Here is an 18,573-nt window from a genome sequence, read left to right as displayed (position 1 = left end):
GACCACGCAGGGGCAACTCTCAAGGCTGTGCTTTGAGTCCAAGTTTGGTTGAGCATGGCTTCTTCCCAGGTGCCATGTGGTGAGATGGGTAAAGGGCTAATACTATCACGCCTTAATCCCATCACCCTGGAGCTGAAGGGGGGGAGATTTTTGTTATGTAGAATAGGCTGGCCCAGGCTTTTTAATGGCCCACTGACAAAGGTGGGGGCTATTAAGAGTGAATCTGTTTCCCACCTTAAAACATGATTATCTATTTCTTATCCAGGGAAGTATAATATTCTGCCTTTTCAATATTTCCCAGGATATTTCATTTTTTTCTAGGAGAAGGGTGGGTTTTACAGTAACATAGAAAGATGTGGCAGACGAGGGATGCAAACCCTGGAGCAGGCAATGTATTCATTTAAGATGAAAGTAAAGTACCTTCAAGCTGTCACTCTGTGCAGTAGGGCTGTTCCATCCTTGAAAATTATTGGGGAGAAATTCTTTGGAGCACATTCACATATTCAGACAGCTTATATCTCTGGTAGTTATTAAAATAGGCACTGCTGTGATTTAGGGAGTCTCAAAGCACTGCTGGTAAACACGGCAAGGTCAGAGCTGAAGAAGCTTTTTAGATGAGAAGTGAAACGTCTCCGAAGAAAAACCAGTTGCCTCTTGAAAAAGCACCTTTGGGACATACAAAAAGGTCATAAAATCAGGTGCAACTTACTCAGCAAGCACCTTGCTTAGCAACAGAAAATTCTGGTCCCGATTGTGGTCATAGATCAAGGACTACTTGGATCCAAATGTAGCCTTACAGAGCATGAATGGGTAGCTAGAAAAGTTGGGACTGACTGGAGCAATTTCTCTGCCAGTCAGAAACGTCTTCTCTTAAAGAGACTTTTTTTTTGCATTGCATGGTGAGAGCCAATCCTGCTGTCATTCCCACGAAGCCCTGGCTCAGGCATCATCACTTTGGGAAGGACAGCCATTTGTCTCCCTGTCCTCCATCTGAAGGATGGCTTTGGTGTCCTACGTTCTTCAAACCATGAGTGGTGACTATCAACCAGTTGAGACAGCGAGGAGGGATTTCTGGGCTGGCAACATTAAAATCAGCCCAGAAGTAGAAAAATAGCCTCCTGCTTGCCATAGCCCAGGTGAAAGAGTTGTGATGATCTTGTACAAGACTCTTGGCTGCAACAAATGCTTGAGCAAAGAGTTCCTTCAAAGCAGTCTTCCCAAGAATGAGGTGCCTCACTTTGCCTGGGGAAGGTGTCCATCCACACAAGCACAGAAGCCACTTCCATTGAAAGGAAGTGGGGAGGAGAAGACAGACTGCTCCTACAATGTCTTTTTCACAGAGGTAGAGCAATTTGCCTTGAGAGGCCACCTCACAGCCACCTCTGGAAGAGGAATTGCCTCCCCAAGGCAAGTCCTCCACAGTCCACACAGAAGGTGATTCTACTACAGTAATGATGAGAGACAACACAGAAGCCACACGGGTAATTAAGAAGGAATATTACAAGTGTTTCAGATTTTGTTTGTTTATGGATGCCTTGTGTGTTGTTCTGCAGAATCTCTAGGCCACACAATTGTGTTCCTTCAAGAAGACATCATTCTTTAAAAACCTAACTCATCATCATGCAGCTTCTGCTGGGCCTCTTCTTCTTCTCCATCCTGGTGACTACAGGTATAATCAGGGTTGTTGTCCATTATGTGTGTTTGTGTTTGTGTGTGTGTGTGTGTGTGACTGGAGCTAAGGAGGATTCTCCACATTGGTTACTTGGATGGTTTCTTAGGGACTGTAAAAAGTCTCAAGAATGCCTGAAAGTTTTCTGGAAAAGTTTTCTGGAAAAAAGAAAGTGGGTGTAGAGCCAGAGTCAGAGCAGACCAAAGTTTATCAAAAAGTATTTAACTCAAGAAAAATTTACCGCACTCATGGCCTTTCATGGAATAACCACTAGCCAAATTTTACAAAAAGTTTTAAGACAGCAAGAAAAAGGGGGCACAATGAAGATTTCCCCCATACTTAGATGCCCTTAATTATTTCACTGCCGCACTTCATTTTAGTGTTTTTTTTTCTTATTTTCTTTCTCTGCTTTGTTTGACTTTAACCTCCATTGTTCAAAGGATGTTTTCCTTTCATTGCAGAGCGAAAAATTGCTTCAGATTTTTTAGTCATAGATTTTAGATACCACCCATCTCATCCTTGCAGTGACTCCGAATGGTTTACAGTATTATAGTTTTTATGAAAGAAAAAAAATGGTCAATTTAGAAAAGCGACAAGCTTCCTTCCTTCCTATTTCTAACTTGATAATTTCCCTGGGAATTTTGGCAGTTTCTAAATGGAAGAAAGGAAATTTGTTTTTGATTTTGATCTAACCCGTGTTTCCTCACTTATTCCTTCCCCTACCTGCCAGAGGTGAGTTGTGTGTACCTCCTCTGCTTTGCAATGGCTTCTTTTAGATTAGATTAACAGAGTTGGAAGGGATCTTGTAGATCATCTAGTCTAACCCCCCCCCCCCAAAAAAAAACCAGGAGACCATTTGCCATTTCTGACTGATGGCAGTTCAGTCTCTTCTTGAAAGCTTCCAGGGATGAAGCTCCCACAACTTCTGAAGGCAACTTCTGTTCCATGGGTTGATTATTCTCACTGTCAGAAAGTTCCTCCTTATTTCCAGGCTGAATCTCATTGTTCAGTTTCCATCCATTGTTCCTTGTGTGGCCTTCAGGTGCCTTGGAAAATAGCTTGACTCTCTCCTCTCTGTGGCAGCCCCTCAAATATTGGAAGACTGCTATCATGTCTCCCCTGGTCCTTCTCTTCACTAGACTAGCTGTGCCCAGTTCATGAAACCGTTCATCGTACGTTTTAGCCTCTAGTCTCCTAATCATCTTGGCTGCTCTTCTCTGCACTTTTTCCAGAGTCTCAACATCTTTTTTATAGGCAAAAACTGGGGTCAGTTCTCTAGGTGTGGCTTTATAGGGCGGTATTAGTGCCTCACTTGATCTTGTATCCTCTGTTAATGCAACTTAAGATTGCATTGGCTTTTTTGGCTGCCGCCATACACTGTTGACTCATATTTAGCTGGTTGCCCACTAAGACTCCAAGATCCTCTCACAGTTACTGCTATTAAACATGGTTTTACCCAGTCTATAGGTGTACTTTTGGTTTTTCTTGCCTAAGTGTAAGATTAACTGGAAAGGAGACATCAGAAATGAGCAAGCCAGAACTACAGGGCTTTTAAAGGTAGAGTTAAGATGAAAACTCTCCATTGCAAAATTGTTATCGTGAGAAGGGTCTTACTCACATGTAGGGCAGAGATGGGTTGCTCCTGGTTTGGCTGAACCAGAAGTGGTGATTTGGCCTGGGTCGCAGAACCGGCAGTGACCCAGGCCTGCCACACCCCTGAACTGGTTCACTGGTCTTTCTGCCATTGCCGGCATGTTTCTGCACATGCGCAGAATGATTAACAGTGAACTGGACATGTGTGAGTAATGTGCGGCGCATGTGTGTGAGAAACAAACTGATCCCAACCGGTACAGGAACCTACCAGTGATGTAGGGCTATCATGTCTCCCCTGGTCCTTCTTCTGCTAAACTTTGTCTCTGGAAGAGTTCTTCATCTTGTTCTAGCTTTACCTTAATATGGCCCTGATAATGTCTCACCATCATCTCCAAAGCCCAGCCTAGCTAGGACTGCTGAGAGTCCTGGTTCAGTAATATTGAAAGCATCTCTGACTTCCTATCCTTGTCCTACTTTCTTATCTCCTTTCCACTTTTCATTCCAGGTAGTTTCCTGAAGTGTGTAAACTGTCTAGCAATTAATGGATATTGCTATGATGTAAAGGAAGAATGTCCTTATGCGGATCATGTCTGTATGGATATGACACTGAAGGGTAAACGAGATGATAAATGTAAGTAAGACAGGTCACATAAATCTGATTAATTGTGTCCCATCAGGTTGGTGATTGTTCCTTCAGGTCTTCCAATAGTCTTCCCCCCTTCACCACTGCAATGAAGCCATCTTGATGCTGGTTGTCTGCTTCTTCTCTTTTCTTCTACCTTTCCCAGCATTACGGCCTTCTTGGAAGAGTTGGAGCCTCACCTAATGCATTTGAAGTAGGGTATTTTGAACCGGGTCATGTCGATAGTATCGGAAATCTGTATTTGTGTGGGTGGAGGAGTTCCTTTAAGTCTGAGTGATGGCTCTGCTCACTAACATTTCTCTTTTGCCCCTGCAGACGATGTCATCATAAAAGGTTGCCGTACAGAAAGTGATTGCAAGCGAGAGAAAAACAGGATAGGGCAGGAACTCCCTCCTGATTTCCTAAAGGGGGTTCCATTTGAAACAGTCCTTAAACGCGTTGTCTGCAGCAGAGCCCCTCCCTCCTTTGCATCCTTCTTCCCAGCATTCCTTGGGCTCCTCCTGATGAAGCTTCTCCTCTAAAGCTGTTCCTTCCACCCAAGAAGTTGTCCCCCTTTTCTCCGCCTGTATAATCTCTCCAGCTGATCACGCGGGATCTTGGATGTTATGCATAAATCTCTAAATTTTCCTCCTATTTCCTGTTTTCCTATATTTTCTTCTATATGGAAATCTACTAAGCAGACAGAAATATAATCAGCAGCCCTGAACATGTGCTTGAAAGGGAAAATGGTGTAATTCAAATAAAGAAAACAATGAGTAACAAATAATAGGACTCCAGTCATTGCCTGATTCTTTTCATTTGGTATAGGGGGAAAAAAATCCACGTTTTGCATTCTACAAGACAGTTTATTATGCCCTGTTTACAAAGTTAGCACCCACCCCTCTCTTAGAAGAATGAGATAGAATCAAGATCACATGAAGTGTTAATACCACTTTATAATGCTTTGGTAAGGCCACACTTGGAATGCTGCATTCAGTTTTGGTCGCCACGATGTAGAAAAGATGTGGAGACTCTAGAAAGAGTGCAGAGAAGAGCAACAAAGATGATTAGGGGACTGGAGACTAAAACATATGAAGAAGGGTTGCAGGAACTGGGTATGTCTAGTTTAATGAAAAGAAGGACTAGGGGAGACATGATAGCAGCCTTCCAATATCTCAGGGGCTGCCACAAAGAAGAGGGAGTCAAACTATTCTCCAAAGCACCTGAGGGTAGAACAAGAAGCAATGGGTGGAAACTAATCAAGGAGAGAAGCAACCTAGAACTGAGGAGAAACTTCCTGACAGTTAGAACAGTTCACTAGTGGAACTACTTCTCACCAGAAGTTGTGAATGCCCCAACACTGGAAGTCTTTAAGAAGATGTTGGATAGCCATCTGTCTGAAATGGTATAGGGTTTCCTGCCTAGGCAGGGGGCTGGACTAGAAGACCTCTAAGGTCCCTTCCAACTCTGCTATTGTATTGTATTGTATTGAAATATATTGAGAAATATTAAAAGGGCAGAATATTATATTTCCCTAATGGAGAAACATGTTCTTGGAAAGCAGCCCCCACCTGTCTGTCCTTCCCAAAGTGATGATGCCTGAGCCAGGGCTTCGTGGGAATCACGGCAGGATTGGCTCTCCCCATGCAATGCAAGAAGAGAGAAAGTCTATTCAAAGGAAAGTCTTTCTGACGGGCAGAGAAATTGCTCCCGTTCCCCTTCTCTAGCTACACATTCATGCTCTGCTTTGTAAGGCCACAGTTGGATATAGGTAATCCTCAATGTAAGTCCATCATCGAGACCAGGATCTTAGGGTTGGGTTGATGCCGCTTTTACTACCAGTTTGCAACATGCACACGAGATGTGCAATGTGTGCGCATGCATTCTTCAATGTCACCAATGTGATGCGCAAACCAGCACGGGAACCGGTTTGGGGAAGTGTCAGAGCTGGGTCGCTGCCGGTTCTGCAGTCCCTTCGGGGAGAGGGGGCGGTCTATAAATCTAATAAAACTTAAAAACTTAACTTGAATTCCACTACCAGTTCATCTGAACCAAGCCAAACCTGCAGCAACGCACCTCTACAGGATTTCCTTTGCTAAGCAAGGCTGCTATTAGCAATAGCACTTCGACCCATGTACTTCCCCATACGGCTTTACAGCCCTCTTGTAGCAGTTTACAGAATCAGCATATTTCCCTCAACCACCCAGGTCCTCATTTTACTGACCTTGGAGGGATGGAGTCCAGCCTTGAGCTGGACGGGTTCAAACTGCTGGCAGTCAGCAGAATTAGCCTGCAATATTGCATTCTAACCACTGTGACATCACAGCTCCCCAACACCAGATTCAGCTTGGTAAACTTCTATACAAATGTTTTAGATAAATTTAAGCCCCTAACCCTACCTAGGAAACACATCAACAAGAGGACAATTCGGGAAGTTGCCCTCTAGTGGTTGGTGGGTCAAACTGGATGGCTCAGCATGAGAACTGAAGATTTGGAAGGGACCTTTTAGGTGGGCCCGGCTGGGGGTCTTAGAGGGGAATTGACATTCACAAACGGTGGGCCAGTGCAGCTCCTATCATGCAAGAGAGAAGACTTTGGGGCGCTGCTTGCATGAGCGGTTCCATCAGCCCGCCTCTTGCATGGCCCAGTTCCACATAAGCCACAACCTGATAATGGGTGGCAGCTTGAGGGTTGGGGACCCCTGACATCCATCCTCAATAACCAAAGCACACTTCATCCATTTAGTTCTAAGCAGTGAGGTCTCTACTGCACTTCACCTACAGTTATGCTTACCAAATATCCGTAAAAGCTGATAACCTGGTGTTGCCCTTGTATTTATTTATTCCGACCCTCCCTCTATTAACGTCGCCACAATTCCGCAATTGGTAAAAATAGAACTTAGGCCCACATTTATATGAACGTATTTTTCAGCTAGTTGGTTTATAGATCAGTGTCGATGTTGAACCTGCCCATTTCTCAGAGATTTGATTTTTTGACAATTATGTGTTATTTGACTGATTAGTTGTTTATTTTGTTTCGTTCTGTTCCTGCCATCTGAATCCCAAAGATAAGTCTGTGCATCATTTTCCTTCTTTCCAGTTTAGACTCTTAGCCCTGGGAGTTTCTTTAGGGGTCTCCTGAACAGGAAACTTCATGAACACACCTAAGGAGGTGATCTGGCTCAAAGGCACACATGCACAAACGCACACATGCCCAAAATGAAGAAACTCCACTCTTAATCATTGAGCAAGTAGCATCCTGGCAGCTTGTGCTGCTCTCTGAAATTCACACAGTCTTCCGTTAACATTTTTACGGAGTTATCAAGTAATATAAAATACGAAATGCAAAGCAAGTAGGAAAGCAGTGGGGAAGGAAAGGGGAAGGAGAGGTGAGGAAAGATAAGAAAAAGAAGCGTTGACTTCCGACTCTCTGTTCCAATAAAATAAGGTATTAACAACAAATCACAACTTTTTTTGCTTTTTCCTACTATTAGTATGAACAAGCCATTTCTCTAAACATCTCTCAGTCTAATAAGTAAATCTCAAAGTCAAAGTTTCATTCCTCTCCACACCAAGCATGAAGTTCAGATGCGGTTTCCATGTGGAAACAGAAGGATGAACGAAATTCACACAGCTTAACTGATTCAGTTAATCAGTTACATTATGGTTTTTTTTCTTGGCTACCCCATGCCTGCCATTGGAAAACCAATGGAACCATTGGAAAACCAGTCTTTCTGTGGCTAGAAAAATAATAATTTCATATTAATTATTTGGTAAGCATAAGTATAGGTGAAGTGTAGTAGAGGCCTCACGTACCCAAATGCACACATGCACAAAATCAAGAAACTCCACAGCCTTCCGTTAACATTTTTACTGAGTTATAAAGTAATATAGAATATGAAACACAAAGCAAATAGGAAAGCAGTGGGGAAGGAAAGGGGAAGGAGAGGTGAAGAAAGATAAGAAAAAGAAGTGTTGACTTTCGACTCTCTCTGTTCCAATAAAATAAGGCATTAGCATCAAATCACAACCTTTTGCTTTTTTCCTACTAGCATGAACAAGCCATTTCTATAAAGATCGATCAGTCTAATCGGTAAATCTCAAAGTCAAAGTTTCATTTTTCTCCATACCAAGCATGAAGTTCAGAAGCGGTTTCCATGTGGAAACAAAAGGGTGAACGAAATTCACACAGCCTTAATCAGTTACATTAAGTTTTTTTTCCTCGGCTACCCCATGTCTACCATTGGAAAGCCAGTCTTTCTGTGTCTAGAAAAAAAATAATTTCATATAAATGTTGGTTCTTCTTTTGCAGATATTTGGTAAGCATAACTATAGGTGAAGTGCAGTAGACGCCTCACTGCTTACAACTAAATGGATGAAGCGGGCTTTGGTTATCGAGGATGTATGTCAGGGATCCCCAACCTTCAGGCTGTTGTGGCCTATTTGGAACTGGGCCATGCAGGAGGCGGGCTGGTGGGATCACTCATATGCGGGCCAATTCCCCTCTAAGCCCCCCAGCCGGGCCCACCTAAAAGGTCCCTTCCAAATCTTCACATCTCATGCTGAGCCATCCTGTTTGACCCACCAACCACTAGAGGGCAACTTCCCGAATTGTCCTCTTGTTGATGTGTTTCCTTAGTAGGTTCAGGGCTTAAATTTATCTAAAATATTTCTTCAGAAATTTATCAAGCTGAATCTGGTGTTATTGTCCCAGAGAAACCTCTAAAGTTTGAAGAACTACTTTAGCTTTTGGATTGTGGTTATGCCCAACCCTCCCTCCAAAAGGGGGGGGGGGGAGAAAAAGATTTTGTGCAATCACGTTAGTGTTAAGATGGAATGGAATAATATGGGATAATAGGAGTCGTAATATATGTGATTTATGTGATAATGGAGCATGTTAAGAGTTCTGTAAGAGGAAAACTTTAGTGAGGAGATTAAGGGTTTGCAAGAGGAAGCTTAATCAAAAGGAAATAACATATAGCCAAACCGCAGACTTGAAGACATGAAACTTAGGCAGGAAACGTAGTCATAAAATGTCAAAAGTATGTACAAAAATACATGTTTTAGAATCCTTCGGGGTTCAATCTTTTGCTCCTCTGTGTAGCCACTGAACATTGCGCAATAAACCTTTTCTGTTTGATCCTGGAATTCCATGTCAGTTCCTATATTCCATAATAGTGTGGCTGCCGTTGTTCCCTTTCTTCGTTGTGTTTAATCTGCACACCGAATATCCTGTGTGTTCAAAGGGAGCAATCTAATAAATGGCGCAAAAAAGGGAAGAGAACTTGGGTTGATGTCAATCTTAGAGTTTCTGGATCAACCAACGTAGAACCTTTCCACCTTTTGCTGACAAGGAGAATTGCACATTTGGTGGGGAAGTAATACGAAAGGACGTGACAGACGAGGAATGCAAACCTAGGAACAGGCAATGTATGCGCTTAAGATGGAAATAAGGTGACCTTCAAGCTGTCACTCTCTTCAGTAGGACTGTGCCCACCTTTAAAATGATTGTTGAGAAGTTCTTCGGAGCACATCACAAAGCCAGAAGGATCATATCTCTCCTAATTTTTAAAGCAATTCCTTGTGTTTCTGTCCTATAGAAAACTTCTAAAAAGTTTTTTTGCAATGCTGCCTTTTTTTTTAGGTTTTGACAGGCACTGCTGTGCTTGTGTTTCTAGACTATGAATATCTATCTATCTATCTATCTATCTATCTATCTATCTATCTATCTATCTATCTATCTATCTTCTATCATCTATCTATCTATCTATCTATCTATCTATCTATCTATCTATCTATCATCTATCTATCTATCTATCTATCTATCTATCTATCATCTATCTATCATCTATCTATCCATGCAATGGGGTCTTTTGTGAGTTTTTGTGGTGCTTTAGGGAGACTCAAAGCACTACAGGCAAGTACCAAAAGGACTTAAAATGGGGAGGGGGTGGCTTTATTTAAGAGACCTGTGATGGCACAGTGGTTAGACTGCAATATTGCAGGTTAATTCTGCCAACTGCCAGCAGTTCGAACCTGACCAGCTCAAGGCTGGACTTTATCCCTCCAAGGTCAGTAAAATGAGGACCTGGTTTGTTGAGGGAAATATGTAAAATGCTTTGAGAGGGCTGTAAAGCCGTATGGGGAAGTACATGGGTCGAAGTGCTATTGCTAACAGCAGCCTTGCTTAGCCAAGGAAATCCTGGTCTCAATTATAGTCATAAACTGAGGACTACCGATATCCAAATGTAACCTTATAAAGCAGAGTGTGAATGGGTAGTTAGAGAAGGGGAACTGGAGCAATTTCTCTGCCCGCCAGAAAGACTTTCTCTCTTCTTACATCGCATGGGGAGAGCCAATCCTGCCGTGATTCCCACGAAGCCCTGGCTCAGGCATCATCACTTGGGGAAGGACAGCCATTTGTCTCCCTGTCCTCCATCTGAAGGATGGCTTTGGTGTCCTCCGTTTTTCAAACCAAGAGTTCCTTCAAAGCAGTGTGCCCAAGGAGGAGGGAGGTGCCTTGATTTGTCTGGGGGAGGTGTCTAGAGACACATGCATAAAAGCCACTTCCATTCAAAGGAAGGGATCAGGGGAGGTGTTAGGGTTCTAAATACCATGCAGAAATAAATCATTGTCCAAGGCAAAACATCCTTAATGGTGCAATTTATTCCGCAAGCATGTTAGCACGGCTATGGAAATTTCAACTCTGGAAGTACATTCTCTAAGTTCAACCAGTTGAAAGTTCATGATCTCTCCCCACACCCACAAATCCATCACATGTTCCAATCATCATCTTCCACGCTGGCATGTACACCCATCTTCTTCCGGCCAGGTGTCGAGGTGCTGAGACAAAAGATGACCTTGGCTTCTACAAAAGAATGTCAACAATCCATTCTACAATCCTACTCCTTTCTATTCCCCCCTCCCAACTACTACACTAATGAAACAGCATAGAAAATTATAAGAAAGTGTGGCAGGCCAAAGATCCAAAAAAGAATATAATTACAGGCCTGACAGGCGGCCTCTCCTCAAAAGAAAAACGTTTCCTGCAAAGAGAATAACATAAAAGTTAACATAACAAAATTAACCACCTTTTCTCCACCCAGGGGAACCCCTTGACTTCTCGGGAAACTTCCCATTGACTTGCTTTACTAACTTCTCCACTTTCAGGTTCCCACTGTTTACCCAATTAGCTTCAGACCAAGGGTAACCCTTCCAATGCACTAAGTACTGTAAGCAACCCCTATTCAGCCTGAAATCTACAATTTTTTCCACCTCAGATTGTGTTTCCCCTTCCATCACTACAGGAGGAGATTGAGCTTGGGTGGATGCTCTTCTGTTAGACCCAATTACTGGTTTCAACAAGCTACAATGAAATTCTGGGTCAATTTCCCCTAGACTTCTGGGTAGACTGAGTTGAACTGTAACTGAGTTAACTATCTTCACTATTGGGAATGGACCTAGAAATTTTGGACCCAATTCCTTGCTAAGCATTTCTAATCTTATGTATTTGGTAGATACAAAAACATTGTCCCCCACACGGTAGGGGTTTAGGAGTGAGTGACGTTGATCATCTTGCTTCTGGTAGGCTTCTGCTGCAACTGCTAGAGCCTTCTTCGTATTCTCCCATCCTTTCTTTAGCATGTCCATCCATTCACTCAAAGACATGAAAGAAGGAGGTTCTCTAGGCAACTCAGGCATGGCAACAACTTCCATGCCACTGGTAATCTGGAAACCCGCTAATCCTCTGCTGCTGTGGACCGCATCGTTGTACGCCACTTCGGCGAAGGGTAGCAAGTCCGACCAGTTGTCTCGCTGATAGTCCACAAAACACCGGATGTATTGTTCCACCACCGCATTGGCTCCCTCTGCTGCGCCGTTCATGCTGGGATGAACCTCTGAGCTCAATTCTTGTGTGGACCCAATGGATCTCAGGACCTCTCTCCAGAACTTGGTTGTGAACTGGACTCTGCGGTCTGAAATGATCCTCTTGGGTACTCCATGCAGGCGATAAATGTGTTTCACAAACATTTTTGCTAATTCGTTTGCGGATGGCAATCCTGAGCAAGCAATGAAGTGTGCCTGCTTAGAAAACAAATCAATAACAGTCCAAATTACTTTATGCCCACTGCTGTCTGGGAGTTCCATGATGAAGTCCATTGCGACCTCTTCCCATGGCCGTTTCGGGCTCTCTGCTGCAGGTGCTGTAGGTTCTGGGCTCTTGGATCCAATCATCCACGGCTGGCCTTGTTCCTCCTCCGAGGCCTCCCCTTTGGTAGGACTCTTCGTCACCTGAAGTTGGGGGTCCTCTTCCAGAGGTCGGTTGGGCATTTCCCCCTCCGAGGCCTCCCCCTTAGTTGGACTCTTTGTCACCTTCAGTTGGGGATCCTCCTCCGGAGATTGTTTGCCCTTTTCCTCTTCCGAGGCCTCCCCCTTGGTAGGACACTTCGTCACCTTAAGTTGGGGATCCTCTTCCAGAGGCTGTTGGCCCAGATGACTTTTCTGTGGTGGCATCTGGGGCCCTCTCTTTACCACCGTGGCAATTGGTACACACATTTGTTCTTCGGCAATTCCCTCCTCCGAGGCCTCCCCCTTGGTAGGACTCTTTGTCACCTTAAGTTGGGGATCCTCTTCCAGAGGTCGTTTGCCCAGATGACTTTTCTGTGCTGGCATCTGGGGCCCTCTCTTTACCACCATGGCGACCGGTACACACATTTGTTCTTCGGCAATTCCCTCCTCCAAGGCCTCCCCCTTGGTAGGATTCTTCGTCACCATAAGTTGGGGATCCTCTTCCAGAGGTCGTTTAGGCTTTTCCCCCTCCGAGGCCTCCCCCTTAGTTGGACTCTTTGTCACCTTAAGTTGGGGATCCTCCTCCGGAGAATGTCTGCCCTTTTCCTCTTCCGAGGCCTCCCCTTTGGTAGGACACTTCCTCACCTTAAGTTGGGGATCCTCTTCCAGAGGTTGTTGGCCCAGATGACTCTTCTGTGGTGGCATCTGGGACCCTCTCTTTACCACCGTGGCGATTGGTACACACGTTATTTCTTCGGCAATTCCCTCCTCTGAGGCCTCCCCCTTGGTAGGATTCTTCGTCACCATAAGTTGGGGATCCTCTTCCAGAGGTCGTTTAGGCTTTTCCCCCTCCGAGGCCTCCCCCTTAGTTGGACTCTTTGTCACCTTAAGTTGGGGATCCTCCTCCGGAGAATGTCTGCCCTTTTCCTCTTCCGAGGCCTCCCCTTTGGTAGGACACTTCCTCACCTTAAGTTGGGGATCCTCTTCCAGAGGTTGTTGGCCCAGATGACTCTTCTGTGGTGGCATCTGGGACCCTCTCTTTACCGCCGTGGTGGTTGGTGCGCACGTTTGTGGCATTGGGGCTGGAGCCAAGCACTCTGACGCTCTGTGGCCAAGTTGACAACAATGGTGGCATTTAATTGGGCCCCACGAGGAATGGAACCTAGTTACATCTCTAAACTCAGGAACCGTTTCATCACACTGCCTTGCTCTCCAACTTGCAGCTGCCCCCTTGGTAAACCCTTCTTCCATGGTGGAGATTGCTTCTCTGTAGGAAGGGGGAGTAAGAACCTTTTGGGGCATTGCAGATGCACCTTGTTCCGCTTCCCATCTTGCAGGCCTGGCTTTGGTAATCCCTTCTTCCATGTTGGTGATTGCTACTCTGTAGGAAGGTGGGGTAAGAACCACTTGGGGCCTTGCAGGCGCACAATTTCCCGCCATCCACAATGCAGGCCTCTGTTTGGTAATCCCTTCTTCCATGGAGACTTCTTCTCTGTAGGAAGGTCTGGTAAGAACCTTTTTGGGCCTTGCAGGGGAGACTGGAACCGGTGGGGAGGTCAATCCCTCGGTTGGCCACTGCCCAGCTTTCTGCCATGGTGCCATCTGCTGAGGGAGGGCATGTGCCCACTGGCATCCCTCCCATCCATGACCTGGGGTTAAGACCCATCCCGGGGTTGCCTGCTTCACAGGTTGCAGCTCAACCAATGATGGCTGGCTAGGGGGTTTTACGTGCCAAGGACCCTCCTGCTGGCTTGGAGGAGTTATGGGCCAAGTAGGTGCCCTTTGCTGGCTTGGATGAGTTATGGGCCAAGTAGGTGCCCTCTGCTGGCTTGGAGCATTTCCCCATGCTGATGGCAAAGGAGTTTGTAAGTAGCATCTCTTCCATCCAAGTCCTGGGAGGAAAGCCCAATTTACTGCCCAATTTGCTTCATTTACTGGTTGCAGCCCCATTTGTGGTGGCTTGCAATTCACAGATGCTGGAAAAATTCCTTCTTCCTGCCTCCTTTGAAATTCCCATTTTGAAAGGGAATCTTTCTCCCAGCTAATTGCAGGGCCACAAGCCATTTCATTTATTGCCGTCTGGAAGGAGCCCAAACCTCTGTTCTAGGGTTTTTTTTTCCAAGCCTTGTTTCCAAGCTGGGGGGAAGGAGGGGGAGCATGCACTCACAATTTTGCTGAAGAAGTCCGTCTGAGATTTCCTTCGTCTTGTCGCGTCTCCTCCTGCATTCCTCCAGATGCAATTAAACTGGAAACAGCATTCCATTGCCTTTGAAGTTCCGTACTCCTCTTCTTATCACCAAAAGCTTCTCATTTATTCTTCGCTGATATTTACGCTGTCCCGGTCAGCATTGGGAATGTCGAGACCCCCATCACCAGCCCCCCCTGCGAGGGGGGGTGCTAGTGAATTATTTTGAAAGAGAGAGTTGAAATAATGTTAGGGTTCTAAATACCATGCAGAAATAAATCATTGTCCAAGGCAAAACATCCTTAATGGTGCAATTTATTCCGCAAGCATGTTAGCACGGCTATGGAAATTTCAACTCTGGAAGTACATTCTCTAAGTTCAACCAGTTGAAAGTTCATGATCTCTCCCCACACCCACAAATCCATCACATGTTCCAATCATCATCTTCCACGCTGGCATGTACACCCATCTTCTTCCGGCCAGGTGTCGAGGTGCTGAGACAAAAGATGACCTTGGCTTCTACAAAAGAATGTCAACAATCCATTCTACAATCCTACTCCTTTCTATTCCCCCCTCCCAACTACTACACTAATGAAACAGCATAGAAAATTATAAGGAAGTGTGGCAGGCCAAAGATCCAAAAAAGAATATAATTACAGGCCTGACAGGAGGAAGACTTGAGAGGCCAACTCACAGCCACCTCTGGAAGGCGCATTATCTTCACAAGGCAGGTCCTCCACAGTCTACAGAGAAGGTGATTCTACAGTAATGATTGGAGATAACATTGAAGCCACACGGGTAATTAAAAACGAGTTTTACGTTTCAGATTTCTTTTTGTTTATGGATGCCTTGCGTGTTGTTTTACAGAACCTCCAGTCCACTTGATTGTGTTCCTTCAAGCGGAGATCATTATTATCATTTTTTGGATTAACCTCCGTGTCTGACTCATCATCATGCAGCTTCTGCTGGGGATCTTCTTCTTCTCCTCCATCCTGGTGACCACAGGTATGAGCAGGGTTGGTTGTGGGGTGTCCCCAGAGCTAAGGAGGGTCCTCCACATTGGCCACTTGGGGGGGTTGCTTAGGAACTCTGAAAAGCCCCAAGAACACATCAAAGTTGGGACAGTTTGCTGGAGAAAAAGAAGTGGATGCAGAATCAGAATAGACCAACGTTTATCAGTAAGTATTTAACTCAACAAAAAATTCACCACACTTGTGAATCCCCTTTCATGCGATCAGGTTAGCCCTGGAATAACCAGTAAGCAAATTACACGTGTCTTTAGTTCGTTTCATTCTTGGGACATGAGTTGGCCCTAATCTTGCTCTGACTCAGGTGTAATTAAGTGAGGGTCCTAAGGTGGGCCTTTCTTTCTTTATTAAATGTGATTTTCCACCTATCTCACCACAAGGCAAGCTTCAAGACTACATAACTTGACCAGAATGTCCCTCTTTAATGTTAAAGTGTTTTTTTTTTAAATCTCCTGCTAACTCTTGAATTTTTTCTTCAAATTGATAAGTGAAAAATTGCTTTGCATTATTTTTGTTCATCAAATGTACATCCATCCAAGCTACTCTCCGAATGGTTTACAGTATTATGAAAGAAACAAACAACAGTTAGTTTAGGGAAACAGCAAGCTTATTCCTTTCCCTCCCTGCCAGAAGTGAGTTGTGGGTACCACCTCCTCCTCACAACGCTTCTGCTAAAATTCCTCTCTGGAACAGTTCTTCATCTTGTTCTAGGTTTACCTTAATATGGGTCAGATTGGGTCTCACCATCATCTCCAAAGCCCAGCCTAGCTAGGACTGCTGAGAGTCCTGGTTCAGTAATATTGAAAGCATCTCTGACTCCCTATCCCTGACCTATTTTCTTATCTCCTTTCCACTTTTCTTTCCAGGTAATTCCCTGAAGTGTGTAAACTGTCTAGCAATTAATGGATATTGCTCTGATGTAAAGGACGAATGTCCTGCTGCGGATCATGTCTGTATGGATATGACATTGAAGATAGAACGAGAAGATAAATGTAAGTAAGACAGGTCACATAAATCTGATTAATTGTGTCCCATCAGGTTGGTGATTCAGGTCTTCCAATAGTCTTCCAATAGTCTTCCCCCCTTCACCACTGCAATGAAGCCCATCCACCTTGATGCTGGTTGTCCCCTTCTTCTCTTTTCTTCTACCTTTCCCAGCATTACGGTCTTCTTCAAAGAGCTGGAGCTTCAACTAATGCATTTGAAGTAGGGTATTTTGAACCGGGTCATGTCAATAGTATCGGAAACCTGTATTCGGGTGGGTGGAGGTGTTCCTTTAAGTCTGATGGCTCTGAGCACTAATATTTCTCTTTTGCTCCTGTAGACAATGTCATTTTAAAACGTTGCACTCCAAAAGATGAATGCAAGCAATATGAAGACGGGAAAGAGAAGGAAATTCCTAATGTACCATTTATCCCACCTGGAACTGTCATTACAAAAACTGTCTGCAGCAGAGCCCCTCCCTCCTTTGCATCCTTCTTCCCAGCCTTCCTTGGGCTCCTCCTGATGAAGCTTCTCTTCTAAAGCTCTTCCTTCCACCCAAGAAGTTGTCCCCTTTTTCTCCGCCTGTATAATCTCTCCGGCTGATCAAGTGAGCTCTTGGATGTTATGCATAGATCTCTAAATTTTCCTCCCATATATTTTCTTCTAAGCGGAAACCAACTAAGCAGACAGAAATACAATCAGCAGCCTCGAACGTGTGCTTGGAGAAAAAAAATGGTGTGATTCAAATAAAGAAATCAATGAGTAACAAATAATAAGACTCCAGTCGTTGTTTAGATTCTTCTCATTTGGTATGGGGGGGGGGGGGAATCCACATTTTGAATGCTACAAGAAAGTTTGCTATTCTCGTCTTCCAGATTGGATATCAATTTATTTATTTAGTGTATGTATGGTACCTAGAGACATCGTGCAATTACTCATATAAATCATAAACCATAATAAAATCACCCCAATATTTACATATGGAATCTCAATGGGATGGATGCTATAGTGCAGGGGTGTCAAACTCAATGTCGGGACTGCATCAGGGTTGTTTTTTTACCTCGGGGGTTGGGGGGTGACGGGGTGACGGATGAGTGAGGCCAGGATGGGGTGGGCGTGGCCTCTGCCAGTGAAAATGGAGCTCAGGGGACCATGCAAAGCCCCCTTGGTCCCCGTTTTCAGCCCAGATGGTCTCCTGTAGCCCTCTGCCAAAGAAATCTAGATAAAAAGAATCTGTTTTTGGTGGTAGAGGGCTGCAGGAGGCTATCCTGACTGAAAATTGAGCCTGGGAGGACTGCGCGTGGCTTTCCTGAGCTCCGTTTTCACTGGCAGAGGCACCGTGGGCTGGTCCTTCACTGTTTCCAGTGACATCCCACTGACTAAAGTGCTTTCTTTCGCCCGCGGCACAGCTCAGGCAGGTGGACGCTCAGAACCCCTGGAGCCCTTCCGCCGAGCAGGGTGCTCCCTCACAGCTCCTGTCGTCCCGTCTGGCAGGCGCCACCCGCCTGGGAAGCAGCTGAGCTGGGAAGTCCCGCCCGGCAGTTTGGCTTCCAGAGCGGGCGGTGCGGGTGCCAGTGGGCTCCTCTGGGCTCCCGCCTTCCCAAAGCGCGTCCCTGTTTTTGCGGAAAGCAAAAGAATGGAGAAGAAACGGGGAAGCTTCGGGTGGGAAATGAGGCCATGGAAGAGAGTTTTGCCCTTTGCTGGTGAACATGGATCAGTCTTGTGCCCATCCTGGAGAGATCCCACCCTGGGCTGGTTTTCAGAGATGTGAAAGGCTCTTTCCTCAGGCGGGCATCTTTTCCAATGAAATAGATCGAGACAGGAAGATCATTTTATTACATTTGAACGTTTTGGCTAAAACGGATTCTCTCATTCAAGGAGGGAACCCAAAGACCATCTTTCCGTCCCTTTTATCAAAGAAAATGCCATTGGACAGGGCAAAAATAACTCCTCCTTTGCCCTGGAAATCAGCTACATGGAATTAAACATTATAATCCAACTTGTGTGTGTGTTTGAGAGGGGGGAGGGGGGAGAGAGGGAGGAAGGAAAGGAAGGTAAAAGAAAAAGAAGGAAGGAAACTTATTTAAATAAGTTTAAAGCTGTTGCTTTAAATCGGAACTGAGCATGCCTGGCTGTGGAATTCTGGGAGTTGAAGTCCACAAGTCTAAAAAAATTGCTGCCTCACCAGCCATAAACCTCACCGC

The 18,573-nt window shown here is 44.9% G+C and overlaps 1 protein-coding gene across 2 annotated transcripts; it reads left to right on the top strand.

Annotated features, from left to right (window-relative positions):
• Positions 1–1,553: 1,553 nt before the first annotated feature.
• Positions 1,554–17,145, top strand: LOC309397089 (uncharacterized protein). 2 transcript variants are annotated; one of them, XM_081962813.1, is made up of 4 exons: positions 14,972–15,111; positions 15,225–15,362; positions 16,252–16,377; positions 16,710–17,145. In XM_081962813.1, exons 2-4 carry the CDS (start codon positions 15,311–15,313, stop codon positions 16,907–16,909), a joined length of 378 nt encoding a protein of 125 aa, XP_081818939.1. In that variant the 5' UTR covers positions 14,972–15,111; positions 15,225–15,310; the 3' UTR covers positions 16,910–17,145. The 2 variants fall into 2 exon arrangements, with proteins under 2 accessions (XP_081818940.1, XP_081818939.1); XM_081962814.1 differs by lacking the exons at positions 14,972–15,111; positions 15,225–15,362; positions 16,252–16,377 and adding exons at positions 1,554–1,669; positions 3,768–3,893.
• Positions 17,146–18,573: the final 1,428 nt, after the last annotated feature.

Source organism: Natrix helvetica (genome assembly GCF_964273705.1).
Source record: "Natrix helvetica genome assembly, chromosome: 9".
Taxonomy (NCBI): Eukaryota; Metazoa; Chordata; class Lepidosauria; order Squamata; family Natricidae; genus Natrix; species Natrix helvetica.
Note: the sequence above shows the minus strand (reverse complement) of the source record. Positions and strands in the feature narration are given on the sequence as shown.

Coding starts and splice junctions, on each gene's coding strand:
- LOC309397089 (XM_081962813.1), top strand. CDS start 15,311: ATGCAGCTTCTGCTGGGGATCTTCTTCTTCTCCTCCATCCTGGTGACC. Junction 15,363..16,251: donor CTCCATCCTGGTGACCACAG/GTATGAGCAGGG, acceptor TTTTCTTTCCAG/GTAATTCCCTGAAGTGTGTA. Junction 16,378..16,709: donor GATAGAACGAGAAGATAAAT/GTAAGTAAGACA, acceptor TTGCTCCTGTAG/ACAATGTCATTTTAAAACGT.